The sequence below is a fragment of the Coturnix japonica genome, chromosome 2 (genome assembly GCF_001577835.2).
Source record: "Coturnix japonica isolate 7356 chromosome 2, Coturnix japonica 2.1, whole genome shotgun sequence".
In the NCBI taxonomy this organism is placed as follows: domain Eukaryota; kingdom Metazoa; phylum Chordata; class Aves; order Galliformes; family Phasianidae; genus Coturnix; species Coturnix japonica.
Genome location: NC_029517.1, coordinates 4947703 through 4968206, shown reverse-complemented (window position 1 = coordinate 4968206; position 20504 = coordinate 4947703). Strand labels below are relative to the sequence as shown.

At 41.1% G+C, this 20504-nt stretch overlaps 1 protein-coding gene across 6 annotated transcripts in view; it reads right to left on the bottom strand.

Moving 5' to 3' along the window:
- Positions 1-20504, bottom strand: part of LOC107308775 (sodium channel protein type 5 subunit alpha-like) — a 195104-nt gene that overhangs the window by 11316 nt on the left and 163284 nt on the right. For all 6 annotated transcript variants that reach the window (XM_015852888.2, XM_015852891.2, XM_015852892.2 and 3 more), the window contains 2 exons: positions 8882-9004; positions 3444-3725 (listed from right to left, as the gene is read on the bottom strand). In XM_015852888.2, coding sequence (XP_015708374.1) covers positions 3444-3725; positions 8882-9004 — 405 coding nt within the window. The remainder of the gene's footprint in view (positions 1-3443; positions 3726-8881; positions 9005-20504) is intronic.

The following is a 20504-nucleotide window of genomic DNA, read 5'->3' as shown; positions in this document are numbered from 1 at the left end:
TGTGAGACAGTCTTTTGTGAAACTGAGAAACTTAAAAATCAAATGACCAATTCAATGGTGTTAGTTAAAGCATCCTCAGAACAGCACTGATCCTCTGTAGGTAGGAAAAGAACAAATGCTGTCTGGAAAAAGTTTCATGAACTTGTCAGTGGCATTATCAGAGTTTGCCTCTGGACAGCGGTAAGCCTTAAGGGTGCTGTAGTAGCAACTTTTCATTTCTTTCAAATGTGCTGTAGAAGTGAAGACAGAACGTTAGGCAGGCAGAATTTGTTTAACACGTTTCCATTTGGATTTTCAGATATATATCCAGGCATCCAAGGGTAATTCAGAGTCATTTAAAGAAGCTGAAAATGTCAACACTCAAGAGACAAGCGCCACTTAAAAGCTCATATTTTGCATCCCTGAGGGTTGTAACCAAAATGCTTATCTCATCATTACTACACGGTGTCTCAGCATACACAAAGATGCAGTATGTATCTATCCTTTTAGGAGAGCTGTACTGTTAACTGATCCCCTGCAATTCCTACAATAGTTTGCCCATGAAACACAAGCTCATTTGGAGCATATTTGGCAAGAATTGCCTGTAACTGACACTCCTTGGCTGGAGTCTGGCAAAAGAGACCCAGATGTTTGGGCCCATTTTCTGTGGGTGTCATCTTTACACCTTACTGCCTAAGCCTGTCACTAGTAGCAAACAGAAAAGCTCCAGGTGCAGGATAAAAGTAAGTCAAAATCAATACTCTAATGGCATCTGCCTCCTGTTCCTTCTGGAGGAAGGAGCCAGCACCTGCCATAGAAGCTGAGCAAGGTTTTAGGATTCCTCCTCTCCCTGCCATAATGAGTTTGTCCAGCCTGCATAGAGTCCATGGTTATGGCACTACTTTTGTACTTGTGCAAGTTTCTGTACCTACATTCTGTACTTCTGTACATTTGCACCTACAGCAAGTGTGCAGACAACACCAAACTAGAGGGAACAGATGGCATCCAGAGACCTGGACAGGCTTGAGAGGTGGGCCCATGTAAACCTCACGAAGTGAAGCTCAAGAAGGCCAAGTGTAAGGTCCTGCACCTGGGTCAGGGCAATTCCAAGCACAGATACAGGTTTGGCAGAGAATGGCTTGAGAACAGGCTTGAGGAGGAGGTTTTGGGAGGATCAGTTGATGAATTACTCAACATAAGCCTGCACTTGTGTCCCTTCCAACACAAGCCATTCTATGATTCTATGATTAAGTGGAAACTCTTCTTCCCTGCTACCAATATGGGATCCCAGGTTTGAAAGAAACCTGCAGCGTCATCAAATCCATCTTCTGTTGGAAAACAGCAGTACGAGGCTATTCCTTTATTAATGTGTCGAGCTCCAACTTATCACCAATTTTGTCCATCTTGTTCTAACCCTCAGGTGTGGGCAGAGGAGCAAATGACTGCATCAGGTGATAGATCACATTGCCCAGGCCATCATGGCCTTGAACATCTTAAGGGATGGGGCACCATCTAGAATTTGCGTGCATATCTGATGGAAGCTGCTCAGGCCTGCATTCATTATATTTACTTAACTCAAGAGTCAGGTCTCATTAACTTGACTAGCAAAGAAAGTCTGAACATGTCTCCTTATTTCTAGGGTTCTTTAGGAAAAAAAAAAAAAAAATATATATATATATATATATATATATATATATATATATATATAAAAGATATATCTTCTGATGCATTTTTATTTCCCCAAACAAAGGAGGCATCTGGCATGCAGTCATGGAGGAGATAAGAAGCACCAGGTGAGGCACAGTTTTTTAAACCTGGAAATTTTTGCTCAGCTAGATTGGTTGTTTAAGTAGAAGACAAAGAAATCACTATATAGAACGGAAAATCTAATTAAAGCTGTTCAAAGTGAGTTAATCTACCCTGCATGAGTGAGCTGAATATCATAATTACATGCAAAAGATAAAAGTGCTTGCTCTCAGTTCAACTTTATGACATGAAAAGAACCCTAAATGGCTGTGCCCATTCTAACCCTGCTGCTTTTCAGAGAGCACAAAAGCTAAATCTCCATGGACAGGGGTAAAAAAATCATACACATAAGAGTATGTGTACCAACAACAGAAAACGTAAGTATATAATAATAATCATTTCTAGAAGAAAGAGAGCTACTTCATGAAGATATTTCATGTGTCAGTGACAGGGAATAAAACATCTGTCAGGAAGAATATTTGCATCTGGTCATGTAACAGAAGCAGAAGATAGGACGATGGATTTGTGAGAGGTCCACACCTTCTTCAAAGGACACAAATGGTGGATGTCTGTGTAAGACAACTGAACTGAGCAACTGAGCACCCAGCATGAAAGATTTTATCTATGAAGTAATGAATGCCATCACAGAACAGCAAAGTGCACATCCAAGGATATAACAAGGTATTGGTTTCACTCTTGACACATAATATGTGGTATAGACGGCACTTTTAGCATGCTTCCACCGCGATCACTAGGCTTCAGAGCAAATTAGGAACAACAGAAATAAGTATCATTATCAGCACTTTACATGAGGGCCCCATGGAACTGAAATGAAAAACAATTTGCCTAAGATCACACAGCAGGCCAGTGACAGAGCATGGACAAGAGGATGGCTCTCCTGTGGCTTTATCCATTAGGCTCTGCTGTCACATAGCATGTTCAGTCTCTGTGTACACAACCTGTTTATCCACGTTCTACATTTCCTGCTGAAAAAGGTCATAAAAGCGGTTCACATCTGTCTTTATAGATCAAATACTGCAGCCAGCTTTGAACCTCAACAATGTTCTCTAATACGCTCTCTCTAGTCTTGGAGAGAGACCAGAATCTCTGGGGTTCCTGCAGTCTGATCAATGCTGTGTTTCGCAGTTATGTTCAAGCTGACTCATTACATTCAGCAAGTGGAAATGAGGTTGATCATCCAGAATGAGAGCCACCAGTGTCCTTCTCAAACATCACTAAGAGATTCCTCTGCAACTTTGTGCAACTTTCCACTGCTTTGTGCAGTGACTTCAGCTGATTAACTGAAGGTTTGTTTTTTCTCAGAAGGAAATAATGAAGGCCAGCGGACTCTGTCCGTGTGAACAGTCCTTCCTGCACTAGAACTTTTTGTTTCTAGATCTGAACTTTGGTCTGGATTGAAAAATTGGAAGAAAAATAAAAATAAAAAGATTTAATTCACTTCAATAGTTCAATCACTTCCCAGAAGATTTACATTAGTGATGCACCAGAAACTCAGAATAAAACCAGAAGCTGCCATAAATAACTCTAGGCAAATCTAATACGAATAATCTTCACTTGAGAAAAGGAATTCCCCCGATGAATAAGGCTGAGAAAAAGAAGAAGACTACAGAGTTTAACCTGATCCTATGGTGTGATAATATCAACAGGAACAAGCAACATTTGTGCACCAGAATTTACTTCCAGGTCACCATACTTACCACTTGCAGGAGAGCCAGATATCCAGCGCCAACGTTATCAAAGTTAACCTTAACTTTTGTCCAGTAAAATGTGCCAGAAACATTATAAAGTATGCAGTCAGTCATGTTGTTAATAATTTTAGAGTCTAAAGGCATATCTCCTTCTGTCTTATTAATGCACTTCCCAAACTTCCCGGCAAACAAGTTGACTCCCATGATGCTAAAGATGAGCCAGAAGATGAGGCAGACAAGCAGAACATTCATGATGGAAGGGATGGCTCCCACAAGGGCATTGACCACCACCTTGAGAGAAATGGGAGAGAAAAAAATCAAAATTACTGACATTTTTCAGAAGAAAAAAATAATAATTTCTAGAGGGATGACATTTTTTTTCCAGGTGTATCTTTTAATTCAGAAACAATCTGCAAAGTCATAATGACCTCCCAGATCATACTGGATAATATGCTTCATTCAGATCACCATAATCATGCAATTAATTGCGAATTACTGGGTGTTTCAAATAGACCAGAAAAAAGAAAGTGAAATCTTTTACTGAGGTTGGGCCTCCATACTGCTTGGGCTATGAACTCTAGCTGTGATAAATTTTGCTGCACTAAAAGTCCACTATCTGATCATCATGAATGATTAAAACAGGGAAAGCATTATAATGTAACACAAAGATGACTTTATGTTTTCCCACGACATGCCGTAAAGATCCACTACACCAACCCAGGCAGTGCTGTAACCCCCAGTTCTGTTCAATTTTTATCTGTGCCAGCACAAAGCCACAAGGCTGGCATCACATACACTGCTGCACCCACTTCCACCCATAACCCCCATGACAGGGCACAGACGTTGAAGTTCCAGCACTGAGAGCCATGGCCATGCCTGCATCTCACTTTTTCCTCCTTGCCAAATCATGTTCAATGACTCGGAGATAATGAAACATGACATGAGACTGGAGCAAATCCTGCAACACCTCTCTGAATGAATTATGAAGAGAGGATTTGATTCTTCTCTTGCTGCTGCTGCTCTTACACCAGCCTGATGCCATCTGCTCTCCTGGAAACACTCCTCATTTGCAATAGGACAAGTTAGAAGACTTAAAGACCTGAATATGTGAAGGCAAGTTATTATCATAAATTCATGCTAAAAGTTTAGCTGCTAAACTTCCCATGGAAAGGCAATGTACATAGGCCTGTCTAAGAATAGGTTTTATACCTCTTCATTTGCATCGGTGCCTAATAGGTGGAAGAACCTTCTCAGTGACTTCCAGAAACTGAGCCACTTCATTCACAGTGGTATAAATGTTGCATCACTTGTGCCTGGCCCCCATCCATCCTGATCTCATGGATCACCTTCCCAGATGAAGCTCCTTCAGATTTTAAAATCCAGAAATAGATCTGTTCCACGTGTTAATCCTACCATTGCTACAGATGCCACCAGACATCTTGTAAGCATTTCCAGGCCCTGGCTATAATTCCTAATCAAAACTGGGCATGGCTTTTGCAATGACATTTAATTTACACCGTTGTGATTTCAAATGGTGGACCAAAAGGATAATGAGATTATCTACTCTCAGTGTTCTTGGTTATAAGCAGGTGCCATATTCTTTTTGCATAGAGTATGCTCAATTTGAAGCACTTCTCACCTGTTGTTCAATATAAAATCATAGAAACATAAAACCATACAATCATGTATTCATAGAATTAGGGAATAGTTTGAGTTAGACGGGATCTTAAAGATTTTCCAGCTCCAACCCTTGCCATGGGCAAGGATCCTTCCCACCAGACCAGTTTGCCCAAAGTCCCATCCAGTCTGGCCTTTGAGCATCTTCAGAGATGGGGCACCCAAAGCTCTCTGGGCAGCAGTGCCAGTGCCTCACTGCTCTCTCAGTGAAAAATTTCCTAACCCAAGCCCACCCTTTTTTATTTTAAACTTGTTACTCTTTGTCCTATTGCTGCACTCCATGATAAAGAGATATCCTCTCTTTTCATCCCAGTTTATGATGTGTCTGAGTTACCACTGAATACTGCTTTGAGTAATTAAAAAACAGAGCTTCTTTTTAACTGCGGTGGCTCCTTTGGTTTTCTAATAATGCTGGTAGCGCCCTGCAGAGAGTTCCTCATTTTTAACATCCCAGATCCAGCACGCTGGGGGGATTCCAGTATTCATTCCAGTGCTGCCAACCAAGGAAGCACTGCCCTTTTCCACTGCTTATGATGTTATCTCCTTGTATACTGAAGGATTGTAACAGTCACCTCCTTTATCAGACCTGCCCCAAAAGTTGTATTGTGCTGACTGTTCACCCCAATCCCTAAGTCCTTCTTATCTGCAGTTTTCCAAGAAACATTCTTAGAGAGACCCACTTTTCTGCTACCGCAGTATACAATGTATGTGGTTTTATTAAAATGCATGTTGCACAACAGATCTGTTTTTCCCCGTGATCCAGATCAGTCAGTATAATTCCCTTATCTGTAATATCACTTACTACCCCACCCACTTTGTGTCTAGTCAGCAAAGATGTTATATTTTCTTCCAGATGCTGCTAAAGTCCAGATTAAGGACAGTTCTTACTGTGACAGATCCCTCAGCCTGGGACATTCATCACTGAATTTACAATGTCATCACTATTTACAATCACAATTTTCAGATCTGTCATCCATATTAAATTAATTTGAAGTATGTTTACTTGGCTCCGTATAAAGCTTGTGTTTTGATCACAACTGTCCCGTAGTATCGGATTCCACTCTGTAATCTAAGGATATTATACCAGCACAGTTACAATCATCAGCATAATTTGTAATCAAATCAAAGGACCATATCAGTTGCACAAGAATTATTTCCATGAAATCATGCTAACTAGCATTAATTATGCTATTTCTTTCCTGCATGTATCTTGTAGCAACCTCTCCATGACTTTGCCCAGTATCAGTTTCACATTAAACAGTCTATCATCATCCCACTTATCCTTTTGAAAGGCTGCAATAACCATCTTTGCTGGGAAGAGCCTCGCAAAGAATTGGAACCTCTGAAAGTAATGCCCTGAGGGACAAGAGACAGAGAGACACAGAGACTGTGCAATTTGGGACAGGCAGACCTAAGTTAATTTACCACAGGCTCCAGCATGGTTTGGAATGTGGTAAGTGATGGAGCAATGGTGCATGCATGACCTGATAGGGAGCTGTAGTGACTGCCAGGTGGGATATTGGCCCTAAAGTATCTTTACTACATTTCTTTACTACAGTGCCTTTTCTGGGGATGGGAGAGCAGTTCTGCTTTATCTTTATTTACTAAAGTCCTGCTTTACTTTGCTATACCTCTGGTGTGATGAGGGGTGCAAAAGCCTGCTTTCCAAATTACATGTCTGAGGCCATCCATCAAAGTGCTACTCTGTACCTTTGCCTCAGGACCAATTGCTTCCAAAATTTAGGTGCACCCATTTATGTCTTTTGCTGCAGCAAGAACTTTCTCGATCCTGCTCTCACCATACAGAAATCTTTATTTAAGAAAAAATAAATTACACTAGAGCAAACTGTCATTTTCTTATTGTCAGTGTTGGCTTCTAATGTTATCATGATTTAATTCGTCACTGCACTGGCAATTTTCCCATGCATTCTGGAGCATACGAACTCCTAATAATGAAAGGTCTAACTGTCCCTAGTCGTTTTAAGTGTGGTTAGACACACTAAAAATAAAATGATTTGGTTTTCCAATAGCACGTATTCTCAATTACACTTTATGATAGTTTACAAGCTAATTCACTACCTCCGATGGCTCAGAAAGACTGAATACATTTCATTTGCAGCAGTGGTACAGGGAGGTGATCAAGCACCAGGGGGATGGCAACTGTGGACATCTTAGTATGGATACTTGCTGGGCTGATGCAACATCGTGTGTCTACACCATGCAGGATACCCAGGGAGCCAACTTCTTGCTGTTCTCAGAAAGCCTCTCCACAGAGCTGTGAATATTTTCATGTTACTTCTTTCCTATTGCAGTACCTTACTTTTCCAGTGCTTTAGGCGACTCTGCCCACTGTTTTTAAGGACTGAATTCAATTTAATTAAACCGACACAAAGTCGTGAGGGAGTACTGTTATGTCAGCTTAGAATATGTTGGAGGGGTTTCGCTTGAACTTCCATATCTAACACTAGAAGCTAAAGTCTTCATAAATCAGTATTAAATTAATTTGCACAAATCTCTCTGGTAGTTAAAATAGTGCAGCTTTTATTGAAACAAACTTTTGTTCAAGCTGTGCCAGCTTCATAAAGCCTGTGAGTGAAGTCATAAGGTGGCATAAGATTAAGAGCCTTACTAACATCCATAGTGCGACATCACTTTGTACCAGCTGAGAATCTGCAGTTTACTTTTGTTCTAATTTGTGGATAAACTTTAAAATACTGCCTGTGTTTGCTGGAAGGAGTGCGGTGAACGAAATAAAGCAGATTTGGTTGCCCAGATGAATATAGATTTTGCTGATCTTTATCTCAAAAGAAATCCAGTTTTGAGAATCACATGTTCTCTGGGACAAAGCAATAGATCCTTAATGTTGGTCATCCCCAGAACAGGCAAACTATGGATAAAGGGTTTTCCTGACCCATTACTATCGTTCCTAGTTTGGAGGTCAGGCTCTCCTAGACTCCTGTCTTACATGGCATTGCAATGAGAGCAGTTAATTGCAAGGAGCTCCGTGCATGGAGCTCACTACATGTTCACAAGTTCCATCTGATCATGAGAAAGATACGCAACTAGCAAGCAGCAATTAGCAGTAACCTCTGCTGATACAGAGGTTAGCTTTCAGGTTACACATACTGCAAAGAGTCCACCTAGCCTGTCACTGATCAGTTCAGCAGATAGGTTACAAATAAACAGTTATACTGTAAATACGAAAGAGAGCAAACTGGATCCTAAAGACAGAACAAGACCACAAGCTACACAGTTTTAATATCAGTCCTGATATCCCGCATTAAAACTCCAATCAGTTCAAATGAAAAAAAAATAAATCAATTCATTTGCTTTCCACATCCTTGGCATGTTTAATTTTTGCCTTAATTATTAGTGAAAATGTCCTTAAGAACTTTCCCAGTCAGTCTTCTTTTAATACATGCCAAAAGCAGGGAGTAAATTTGAAGCTTGGTTATTCCTCTGATGTGCCTTATAAAGCTGAGGTAATTGCTAGCCAGATGCTTCCTCAGCCAAAAAGCTGTTTTCTGAAGTGAAATATGACAAGTTAGGCAGCAGGATTAGTTTATCATGACACCCACTGGAGGACAAAGCAGTAATGGTAAAATTACAATCAAGACAAAGGAGGGATTTCTGGTTTTGTTGTTTTGGGACAGCATTATCAATCATTTTCTTTAGCAGAAGAAACGAAGACTAGACCAAATGCAACAGGGTCCTGTTACAAGCTTGTTGTCATGCATTTCAACTTTGATCAATGCTTTGTGTGCTCTTACCCTCATCCCTTCAAACCGTGACAGCGCCCTCAATGGTCTCAGAGCTCGAAGGGTCCTAAGGGATTTAATTGGGCCCATCTCAGAGTATCCAAGAGTGTTGGCTATGAGGCTTATTAAGGAAACCTGGATGAAGATACAAAGCAAAAATCCAAGTTGTTAGTACGCTTCTGCCATTTTCCTTCTCTTCTGCCTTTTCTCTCTGAAAAGAAATGGCTGGTTAGTGGAACAGTGGAAACAAACCCAGCTTTAAATGAGAGTCATTTAATTGGAACAACAGAGACAGAAATGATGTTTTTACATCCTCACATATACAGAACTCCTACCAACTCACAAAATATTTTTTTTCTTCCCATATTAAATGCAAACTTTACAGAATATGCTTTCAAAGATGTTGATTTCTTTTTAACCAAGCACAGAGAATTCCTCTCAATGTCAGCTTGCACAAAGTGGATGAGCAAAGAGAACGCTGTTATGAAAGCAGCATTCTCTGACACCCTTGCTCAAGGTGTGTGTGCCTCTCCCACTACTGAAGACATGATGAGTCATGTAAGTGCTATAATTTAGGGCTTTCCAGATGAAAGCACCTGTAAGATCTATCCATTCCCAGACGAGATAAAAGATTTTAGCCTTACCATTCAATTATCCATCTTACACTTACTCATTAGAAAACAAGTCTTCTAGATTGCTGATCTGATTTAGTAAGGTATACTCTAAAATAATCCTGCTTTGAATTTGCACTTTTTCACTTTATTCTGGTTCCTGCACAGCCTCCAAAGGAAGAGGAAGCTCAATCGGTGCTCAGTGCTAAGGCCCATACATCTCAAAGACTATTTCATTGAAATACATTTTGAAATATGTTCAAACTTAAAGGAATCATGGAGGGGTTTCAATGCTCTTCATGTTCTTAGAGCTTTCATACTGCCCATCTGCTTGTGTAAAAAGGAACCAAAATGAATCTCCACATGGAGATCCTCCAAAGGGCAACAACACTGCACATATTTATGTCTTTGGGGGAAAGATCGGCAGAGAAAATGGCCTCAACCCCACAAAACCTTGGAATTCCCTATCAAGAAGGGCAAGAGGTATAAGAAAAATAGTACACTCAGTGATAGAACCACAATCTGCACACTCATACACTTCAGAGTGATCTCATTCACTGTAAAATAAATGTACAGATTTATAATGAATCAATAAAGAGCACTCAACACCCTCCTTTGCTGAATTTGTCCAGTGACTGCAAGTCAGATATTTTCAAGGTTTCCAACCTGCCCTGGTTATGTGCATCTGCACACTTTCCCCTTCATTCCAGATTTACATCCTTAACTCCCTTTTCCATCAAGGTGGATGATGTCCTGTTCAAAGATCAGTCCTTGGATCTGAGCAGATTACCATTTTCTCTAGAGTGCCACAAATGTCACCCTGATACACATCACAGGTGCTGTTGTCCTCCTGACACAGATTTACACAGCATTAGATATCTATTCAGAGGATTAGGCCATGAAGCAGTGTGATATTTGGCAATGATTTACAAGGCTGGAGTCAGAACTGGGTTTGTGGCAACTTGTTTAAACGCTCATCCGCTGCTTTTGAAGGTATCCCCATCAAATATTATTTATAGGAGAATCACTTACCAACGGGCTTGGCCATTTGAACTTGATTAAAAGTGACCTGGAAGGTTATTTTTAGGAAATAAAAAACCAAGCAGTTTTCAAAATTGGTGCTGACTGCCCCACATAGTCACAGCAAAAGGTGAAGTCAGCGGTTTCTGCAAGGTTTTTTTTTTCCTGCTACAGCCTGGAGCTACTCTAAGTTTCTGCTTTTGTTCCCTGCTCAGTATGAGAATGGTGCAGGCACCCAGAAAACACCAGCAGGACCTGCACAGCCTCCCCATTCATGATACTGCACATATTTCTAATCCTTCCAGTATCTGCTTGCAAATGGCTTTGTTGTATTTTCAAAGAAAAAAAATGTCTCTGAAGACCTGACAGCACTGTAACATTACGGGGCTAAGGTGTATCCTAAGGAATCCTACTATCTTAAGTGCTTCCCTTAAAATGCACAACTTGCTGTTGGGGTTGATGACACACGTTAATGGGGAAGCTACAGCCTCTCACCCTCCAGTGCACCTCTTCAGATCAAAGATGTCTTTTTGTTGTTCATATTTGCAGGTGCTCTGCTTCTAACATTGTCTTTGAGGTACTTTCTAGAACCTGATAGAACTTACTAAGATGCTTTCACAATTTTCTGTCTAAACCTTCCTTCCCTTCCCCTTATCAAGTAGCACAACCCTCCACTTTGGCTCTAGGCTGCTCCATATCCCCTTTACTTCTTGATTTTTTTGGATTTCTCTTAAGTCCCCAAGATGATGCTTCCATTAAAGTTTGCTATCTATGACAAGCCCCAGTTCATAACCTAGTTTGCAATAAGAGTCTGTAGAGCTGCAAAAGGGTCCTCCTAAATCAGAGATGGGGTCCTGCCTCTACAAATATGAATGGCAGAAGTCCCAACAGTCCCGTGGGCTGGGATTTCAGTCACAGCACAGCTCTTCATATCAGCACAGCCCAACAAAAACTCAACCTCAGCACTCTCAGCAACTTCCCAGAAAGAATTCCACCCTAAAAAAGTGGAAACCCCTGAAAGAAGCAACATTTACCACCTGGTAAATCCCAGGCTTTGAGCAAGACCACAGTTGATGTTCCACCCACAACTTGGCTTCTTAGCACCACTGTAGAGAGATGGGTGTTGCTGAGCTCTCTCTGATCCTGGCATTTAGGGAAATTTGTCTCTCCTGTTCCTCACTTTCTTTGCTCAAAGGTAGTTTTACCTATATTTATATCTACAGATCTATATATGCACCACATTTTTACATGCAATTTATCTAGATAGATCTCCTTTGCTGGGGAAAATGATGGATCTTGAAGGGGTTTGTACAACAGCTTCCTGGAGATGCACACAGCGGAAGATAAATGAACTCCACATCTTTCATTTTCTTGCCATTTTCAGTGTTATGCCCGAGAAAAAAAATAAGAGCTTTTAAACCTTGTGACTGCATTGAGCACCAGAAACGACAGCCATGGGGGTTATCTGGCCAATGCATGGTGTTCTGAAAGCAAGCCTGTATCATCTATAGAATTTAGCAGCATGGGTCTGTCATTGTACAACATTTACAGGTGTTTCAAAGGCAAAATCAAGAAGAATCAATGGATCAGACTGCTATAATACAAGCAATGATCTCTAAAAGGAGACTAGCCTCACTGATAGCTCTTTAAAGTTGTTGCTATTAGGCTTCTAATGAGAACAATGCCTAAACTTCTCAATCACTACTAGATTACATTTAAGAAAAAGTCTTGTCCAAGAATCAGGATGTAGTCACTCCCACGATGCTCAGTGTTCTTCCTACAACCCGGCCATGGCATGTCCTGTATCCACCTGTGAGAAGCAAAGTGGTGGGGATGGCAAAATGAGCTCCTTAGAAAATGTATCCGCTTCTTCTCCAGCACTGGCTTTATAGAGCACTTCTCCAAGCTATCAAATGCTTCTAACTCCTTGAAGAACTCTACAGGGAGTGCATTGGTACTCACATAACTCATGAGTTAAAAGATATGCAGCACTTCTCGGACTACCGAAATTATGAACACAGAGATAAAGTCACAGAATGGGTATATATGTCTTCACTATCTGACAGTGACTTAAGAAATTGGTGTTGTAAACTGATATAAACCCCAGTAAAGCTGTCAAAAGAGAATTTTAAGAGCGTGGAAAAAAAGCATTGTAAAGTAGGAAGTGCAATAATGAGTTTCCTTTCAGCACATACAGAGGAAAGGGTCTTTAATCAAAGGAGGCAGACTTTTTCCCAAGGAGCTATTGCATTTATAGCAGTAGTTGGGTTACTTCCTATATGCATACATTGTAATAGTACTTCAGGAGCATGCACACCCTCTATTTGGGCACAATCTTGGAGAGCAGCACTTCACCTGAGCTTGACAGAGCTCCCTTTAACAAGGATGCAGATTTGAGACCTTTTATCTATTTAATCTATCTGTCTGTCTATCTATCTGTCTGTCTATCTATCTATCTATCTATCTATCTATCTATCTATCTATCTATCTATCTATCTATCTATCTATCTATCCATCTTTGTAGTTTTCTTACCATCCTAAAAGCACATCCTTCCAGATAACAAGCAGCGCGATGCTTCTTGGCACAGAACACATCACCACTGAGATGAATTAACAGCAGAGCCAAGGAATGAACTGTTTGGTCTGGGCTGCTTTAAGAATCCTCTTTGGCTGCCAATTCAATGCCTCCAACCTGTGAGAAGGTTACTGCTAAATACACCCTGCAAGCTGGGAGAGAAGCACAGACCTTGGCCCTGGCTGAGGACACAGCACGTGCTGTGTGCACTCAGGGATTTCATCAAATTAACCTGCTTTCTCCAGTGAGAGACTGGGGAGTGGGAGGAAGAAAAAGGCTGTCCAAAAGGGAGCACAGAAACTGAGCTGAAAGCTTGGGCGACTTATTAAACAAGCCATTTCAGTTAATGCAGGCCCCCAGTGCTTTCAAGTAGTTTTTTGCACACCCCAGCAACACCTGTCTCTCTTTAATTGTGCTAAATTCATTTAGTTATTTATTTCTTAAATGCAAGGTAGAAAGAAGAGAGATGGGATTACTTTGGGTGTCTCTTCCATCAGATTCCCACATGCAACGTGGCAGCTCAGTGCCATTATAAACCAGAACCCTAGTCTCCATTTGGTTCTCCTCACTTGGAAAGGAACAAAGTTAGTCTCTAACCTCGCTACAGAATGAGAAAACTAGAGGGAAACAGTAATTTGCAAATACAGTTGAGATATCTGGAGCTTCTGTTAGATCTCTAAAACACCCTCAGATGAAAAGGGGCTGTAATAATGTTGATGTTCCCTCCAGTACCTACCATGCCTGAGCAGAAGTTTATCATCCCCTTAATCTTTTCTCATATCTGTTTACCCTTTCACTCGGGCACTGCATTTTCTGCCTCACAGATGCCTAATGCATGATTGCACCTGCAAATCCAGAAGCTGTACAGCAGCAGCAAAAGGCAGAAAAGTAAATAAAAGCCTATAAATTAGGACACTGGAGACACTAAGATGCCCTGTGCCAAACTTCCACCTTTACTGCCTGCACCCTTGAGCCACAGCCCTTAAGTTCAAGTGAAGGCCATGGACTCTGAAGCTGGCCATGGTATGGGGATGAACACAGTAACAAAGGGCTGCCCTCATAGCAGCGCGTCTGCTTCTGCTCTGAAGTGCTCTCATGTATGGTAATATGATGGGATACATGAGTGCTCGGCTTAATTATAAACAAAAAATTATCTCCTAGAAAGCCAGGCACTAATTCTTATAAATCAGGTTAAAAAAGGCTTTCACATCCACTCAGCCTTTTTGTCTAGAGGGAATTTCCTCTTTAATTTTATTATTATTTTTTTTTTCCATCTAATATTCAAACTAAAGCTGTGAAAGTCTATTCATATTCCATCCCCTCAGCCAGTTCCCTGCTCCTCATGTCCACAGATTTTAAGGCAGTGTGTTTTGAGGCAATATGTGGCTCCCTTGCTGTCACAAGGGCTTTTACATACATTGTTTCTCCCTCCCAATTGCTTCCTGGCAATCTCCAGAAGAACCTCTTTATGTCTTGCTGTTCTCTTAATCTGTCACCTCCTTCACACCTGCTCAGGCTTTTCTAACAGCTCCAGAGCATTCCCAAAACAGATGGCTGTGAGCCAGGAATTAAACCTCAGCTAATTTCTGGGAGCAAGCTGAGCAACCTGCTGCTGTGTGCCTGCATACAGGGAGATGCCAAAGGGCCCAGCTGCCTTTGGGATTCATGAGTTTCCCACCCCAACTACTTCAAATGGGTTTTCAGACTGTCTCAGTCCATCTTTTCCATTAGAAAAAAAGTTGTTTCCACTAGCACAGGCTGCTGGGGGAAGTGGTATTGTCACTGTCCCTGGAGGTTTTCAGAACTTGGAGATGTGGCACTGAAGGATGTGGTAATTGGGCATAGTAGGGGTGGGATGATGGTTGGACATGGTGATCTTAAAGGTCTTTTCCATCCTTAACAATTTGATAATGCTACGTTTCTATAGTCTTCTCATTGTAGCTTTGCCAGACTTCCAGGTGTCATTTCTCATCACAGGTAACGATTGCAGAAGCACTGATGTGACTTCCGGGGACCGTGGGACATCCTTAGATGAGTCAGCATGTGGCCGGGATTTTCCTTCTTGCAGCAGAGGTGGTTGCGTGGGTGCAGCTGCTTGGGAAAATCAGGTATTACTGCTGTGATTTGGAGCAAAAGAATGTCTTCACTGTCAACTCCATTCTGCTTCTCATCCAGATGCCGTGCAGAGATAGCCTTGATTTAGGACAGCTGAGCAGAAACGATATTCTCCCCTTCAAAAGATCTATGAAAACATCGCCTGATACATCCCAGGGTACCCCTTGATGCCGACTGCTGTTGTCAGGAGTATATGGGGATACGCTTGATTATTATTTATTACTTGAAGATACTGTTATAATGCCAGGGGTGTGCATAGTGATTGCTGAGAGAACATTTCCCTGGGGCTCAGCCCCATCGGATGTGCTCCAGTTCCAATGCAGCTGGTGGGAGTTGAGGTACTGAGCTGAAAGGATGCTTTATTTCTGGGCAGGATCAGGCTCAGCATTACTTGAATATGACATAATGCATAATTAAAAAAGAAAAGTGCGGGTGCACTGTTTTCAATAGTTGAAGTTCTGGCTTTCCTTGTTTCCTTTTCCAGGAAGGACACAGTACAATGGTGTCAGAGTAGAAGAAGGAGTCCTCATTTTCATAGCACAAAGCAATCCAAAGCACAGCCTAGACAAGGTAGAAGGTCAACCCAACATCTCTGCACCACTGGGGACAGCCTTCAGGTTTCCTCCTAACCCCTTTTTATCCCCCTTTGACTGCTGCCAGTCTTTTCAGCACCCTGTTCAGCATCCAGGATGAAGCTTCAGGTGTAGTGGGAAGATGTTTTGCACACTGCAGCAACTGGGCTTGCAAAGGTGCTGGTTATCAGGAAGAACAACTGTAAGAAAATCCTCCATTGGTCTTATAGAGCACGGAACATCTGCACTCTTAAACGTGCTTCACATCTCCTTTCCAGAGATGTTCCTGCAACTATGGGAAAACATCACTCTGTAAGGAATCTGGATGCTGTGCTGATGGAGATGGCCTGGCAGGCTGCATGCAAGAGATCAAGGTTTCATTCACTACTCTCTTTCCCATAGAACCACAGAATTACTGAAGTTGGAAAAGATCTCTAAGATTACCAAGTCTAACCCCAACCTATCCCATCATGCCCACTGCCCGTGTACCTCAGTGCCATATCTCCATGTTCCTTGAATCCCTCCAAGAATGGTTACTCCTGTGCCAGTGCCCGACCACTCTGAGAAGAAATTCTTCCTAATCCTAGAATTCTAGAATCCTAGAATCACCAAGGTTGGAAAACACCTCCAAGACCATCCAGTCCAAGCACCATAATATCCAACCTGAACCTCCCCTGCCACACCCTGAGGATATTTTCATAATATTCTTCTAATAAGAGTATTGAAATTCTGTTCAAGAAAAAGCAGGGGTTGGTAAATCCAGCTAAGCACAACCTGAGCTGAGTTTCTTACAACACTTTCAAAAGCTGAAATTCTCCATTAATAAATAAATCTTCATACTGCAAGCAGTTCACAACATGTAAGTTCAGCTTCCTGCTGGACTTTTCTCCTCACCTTCATTTGCCTGTTCCTGCTCCTATGACTGAAGCCAACATTGTCCTGCTATGCCTTGACTGAAATCCAGCCTGTGCTTCACTTGGCATCTATGTGGTAACCAACATGAGGTGCAAACCAAGATAAGACAAGACATTTTGATGTTTTCGCATGTGTTGTGTTGAGATAAAGCATGCAGAGGCAGAAGGAAGATTTACAGTGCGCACTGACCTGCTAACACACATAAAAACCGCTTATCTTCACATGGAATGTTTTTCCCCGTTTATCCTGAATTAGCCAACATGGACTAAAGCAGCATTATATATATATATATATATATATATATATATATATATATATATATATATTTTATTTTTTTTTTTTCTTTGAAGAAAGGCTCCCTGGCTTGTGGAGAGGGATTCTCTTTTCTATTAGTGAGCTGGGAGGTTTATGTCATTGGCAGAAGCCCAGAAGAATGCACTGAGACATCCTCAAAGATCCCACAAGAGCATTTGCTTTGAGAAAGTGGAAGGAAACCAGTCGGAAACCTGCTCTGAGGTAATAATGCTCTGCTGTAACCTGTGGATTTTCAATAGCTCACAGAGAGCACTAATAAATTCACTCACAAGATGCTTCTCCAAGTGACAAGCTATATGATTTTTACTCTATATCTTGGCTGTATTTCTGTCATTCTGTTCCCCTGTGCTTTTCCAAACAGAAACTAGATGAAATCCACAAGTTTTTAAGACACTATCCAAAGAATACAAATTGGATTTCAGTGCTGTCTTGGAGCAACTCATTACAGCAGATTGAGTAATTACTGGTAAAGCAAACAGAAATCACCTTGCTAATCAACGGGGAGTACAGATGCAAAACAAAAACAAAAACAATTAAAATAATCATAAGCTGTCAATATTTACTTCACACAGCAAGTTTTTAATTGTCACTTAAAGACAATCCAACACAAGGGCATAATTTAATACAATTCAGTTCTCAGCTAGGGATAGAAAGACTGTTAAACTTATTCATCTCAAACCCAAAGATTATTAGCTGTTCTTTAACACATCAGGCAGTGAAGTATTCTAAGCAGAAGTCTCAGAGCAAGAGCTTTCCAGGAAACTATGCTGGAAAATGTCTATTTTTTATTATTATTATTATTTTTTAAGCTTTCAGTGAAAATGACAGTGTATTTAATGAGTGAACATTCACGAGCAGTTCTTAGACAAGCAGGCAGGAAATTTGGCAGTGAACAGGAAATTTGGAAAGGTGCTCAATGGGGAGCACAGATCTCCAAGTAGAAACTCAGCAGTGTCGGGCAAACACCAGAAACACTTTCTGTTATAACTTACACAACAAGAAACTGCTTTAGGAAAGATCTTTTCCAAGTATCAAATGTTGAAAGATGTGATAACCTCAGGAAGAATTTGTGGGGTAGTGCTCACCCTGAAACCAGTAAGCAACAATCAGGTTCTTTTAAATCTTGATCTGAACTAACTCTTGGTCAATTAAATTGTAGTAAAAAAGCTGCAGTGCAGACGATGGATTTGCAATAATGGACTTTTGTAGACAGATGACATTGGTGCCCGCTTAAGAGGATTTTTCTGTGTATGCCACAGGACATGAAACCTGCCTGTGGCTTTTTTTTGGAGTATTGATAACAATGAGTTAGAGCCATTACATCCTGGTTCTGAAAGAGTTCTCTATTGAGAGCTTCTGCAGAGTCTTTCCCTTCCTCTACAGTGTGTGATAAGCAAGTGGAAGGGAGGGGAGAGGAGGGAACGGAGCGGAAGAAATCCTTATGTTTCAAAAAGATCACTAAGATCATCTAGTCCAACCATCAATCCAAGAAGCTGCTGATCGCAACATCTCAGTTCTCAGTGCTGAGCATTACCTCAACGACCACTACAACAGCATCAGATGTAGATCAGATTTAATCAGCTGAAGCTTGAACTAGATAGGCTTGAGATAATATTTATAGGGCAGAGGAAAGAACTGAAAGTGACACCAAACACAATGCCAGCATGCACAAACAGTGGAGTTTATCCACTCCCTGTTCTAAATCCTGACTGTCTTTGCCTGCTACATGCCTGCTTGAGAGCAGTTTGCATAAACATTTGGTTTGAATGCCATGCGCCTTCATCTCTGGCCCTGTTTGTACTTCTTGCTTAATCTGCTTAGCATGAAGAGGTTTTGATTGCATGAATGCTTGGAAAATATCTATTCTTTGTGAAAATATTTGCCTGTGCAGCCTAGCAAAGAAGCTCGTGCATAAACATCGTTCCTGATGGTGATGCTGATGTCTGTCTTCACATCAGACACACTGCAGTCTCTGATATTTTGTCCTTTGAAAATAGCTGTGACTTACACTCCTCATCACTCCAGTCTGCATGCATAGGAAAGTTCTTTTTGTAGAAGCGAGCTGATTTTCAGGGTGCACTTGCTGTTTGCAGGGAGGCAATGTATGGATATACATTGTTCAGTATATCAAAAATTTCAGCAGGCTTTTAAGGCATCTCTCCCAGGTTCCCTAAACTGAAATAAGCCTCTACTTGTGGTTTGGTTATTCCCTCCTCCTTTCCTCTCAAAGAAATCAGTTGCAGCATCATTGACATGACTTTATTGTATTGCATTGTATTTGAAAGCTGTCTCTTTCTGCTTTGCTACACCAACACACTTCTATGAGATGCCCATTGTCAGAGGTCTTTCTTTAGGGATTCTACCCTAGCAAAAACAGCCCTCAGTCTGCAGATTACTGTGATGTTCAGTCTCTGTAAGACACAGTTTTCTTTAGTAATCCACAATTGTGGGATAGGGCCTCTGCTGCTCCACAGGCCCAAATCAGAGTCAAAGGTCTTTCACTGAGCAGGGTAAGTATGAAGAAATAACAATTCTTCAGCAATGTGCTTACAGCTCCTTTGGGTTCACTTCCCATTTAGAAACAGTGAATGCTTGCAAATTTTGAGATTGTTTTATGAATTATTCACAGCAGAGAAAGGGCTCTGAGTTGTATTTGTACAATGAGGAGAAAACAGATGATAGATGGTTTCCCATGTCCAAAGAAAAATCAACCATTGCAGCTTGAATTATGAATACCGATACCAAATTACTAATGAATAATTTGCAGATCAGGAATTTTTAAGTGAATAATTTTAAACAAATAAATTTGAGAAAATCAGACAAGTGGTTCATCTGCTTCTTTCGGAGGAGCTAATTCACCCATTCAATTCCTTCTGCAGCTCAGTTGCAATGATTTGGTTCTCAAAGGACCAAAAAGAAAATGTAAATGCAAGTAAAAAGTGTGCTGTAAAAATGTTACTCTGACAATTCTGACTGGCAGAGTGCGTGAGTAATAGGGTAGAAGAGCATCTGTTAAACCTGCTAAAAATACAGTATCAGTTCTCATAATCTGTGCTGGCAAATGACTTTGGAAGAAATTTTGGGACATGGGGAAAAGCTTTTTTAAAGGAGGATGCTAAAGGACAAACACTTTTGTAGGGCTGAGGAAGTAACTAAACCAACTCAGCGGTGGGACAACTTTTGGGCTAGTTTGGGGAGCCTGTGAAAATAGTATTTAAATGTGGGTTAAGAAAATAAGGAAGTCAGGGCAGTGGGTACGCTAGGGAGCCCCAGAGAGGGGGTTGTAGTTGTACCCTTAGCTCTAATTAATATTAATAATGCAGCAGAGCACCAAATTGCTTTGGTGAATTCACCATGCAAACAGTTGATCCTGTCAGTGAGACCCCTACCTACAGCTGTGACACTACTGATATCTCATCTAGTCCCTCTAATCCCCAGAAGCTCATGACGAACATTAGCTCCTGGAAACCCACATAACTTCACATAAGCCTTAGCAGTCCCATTATAAAGAT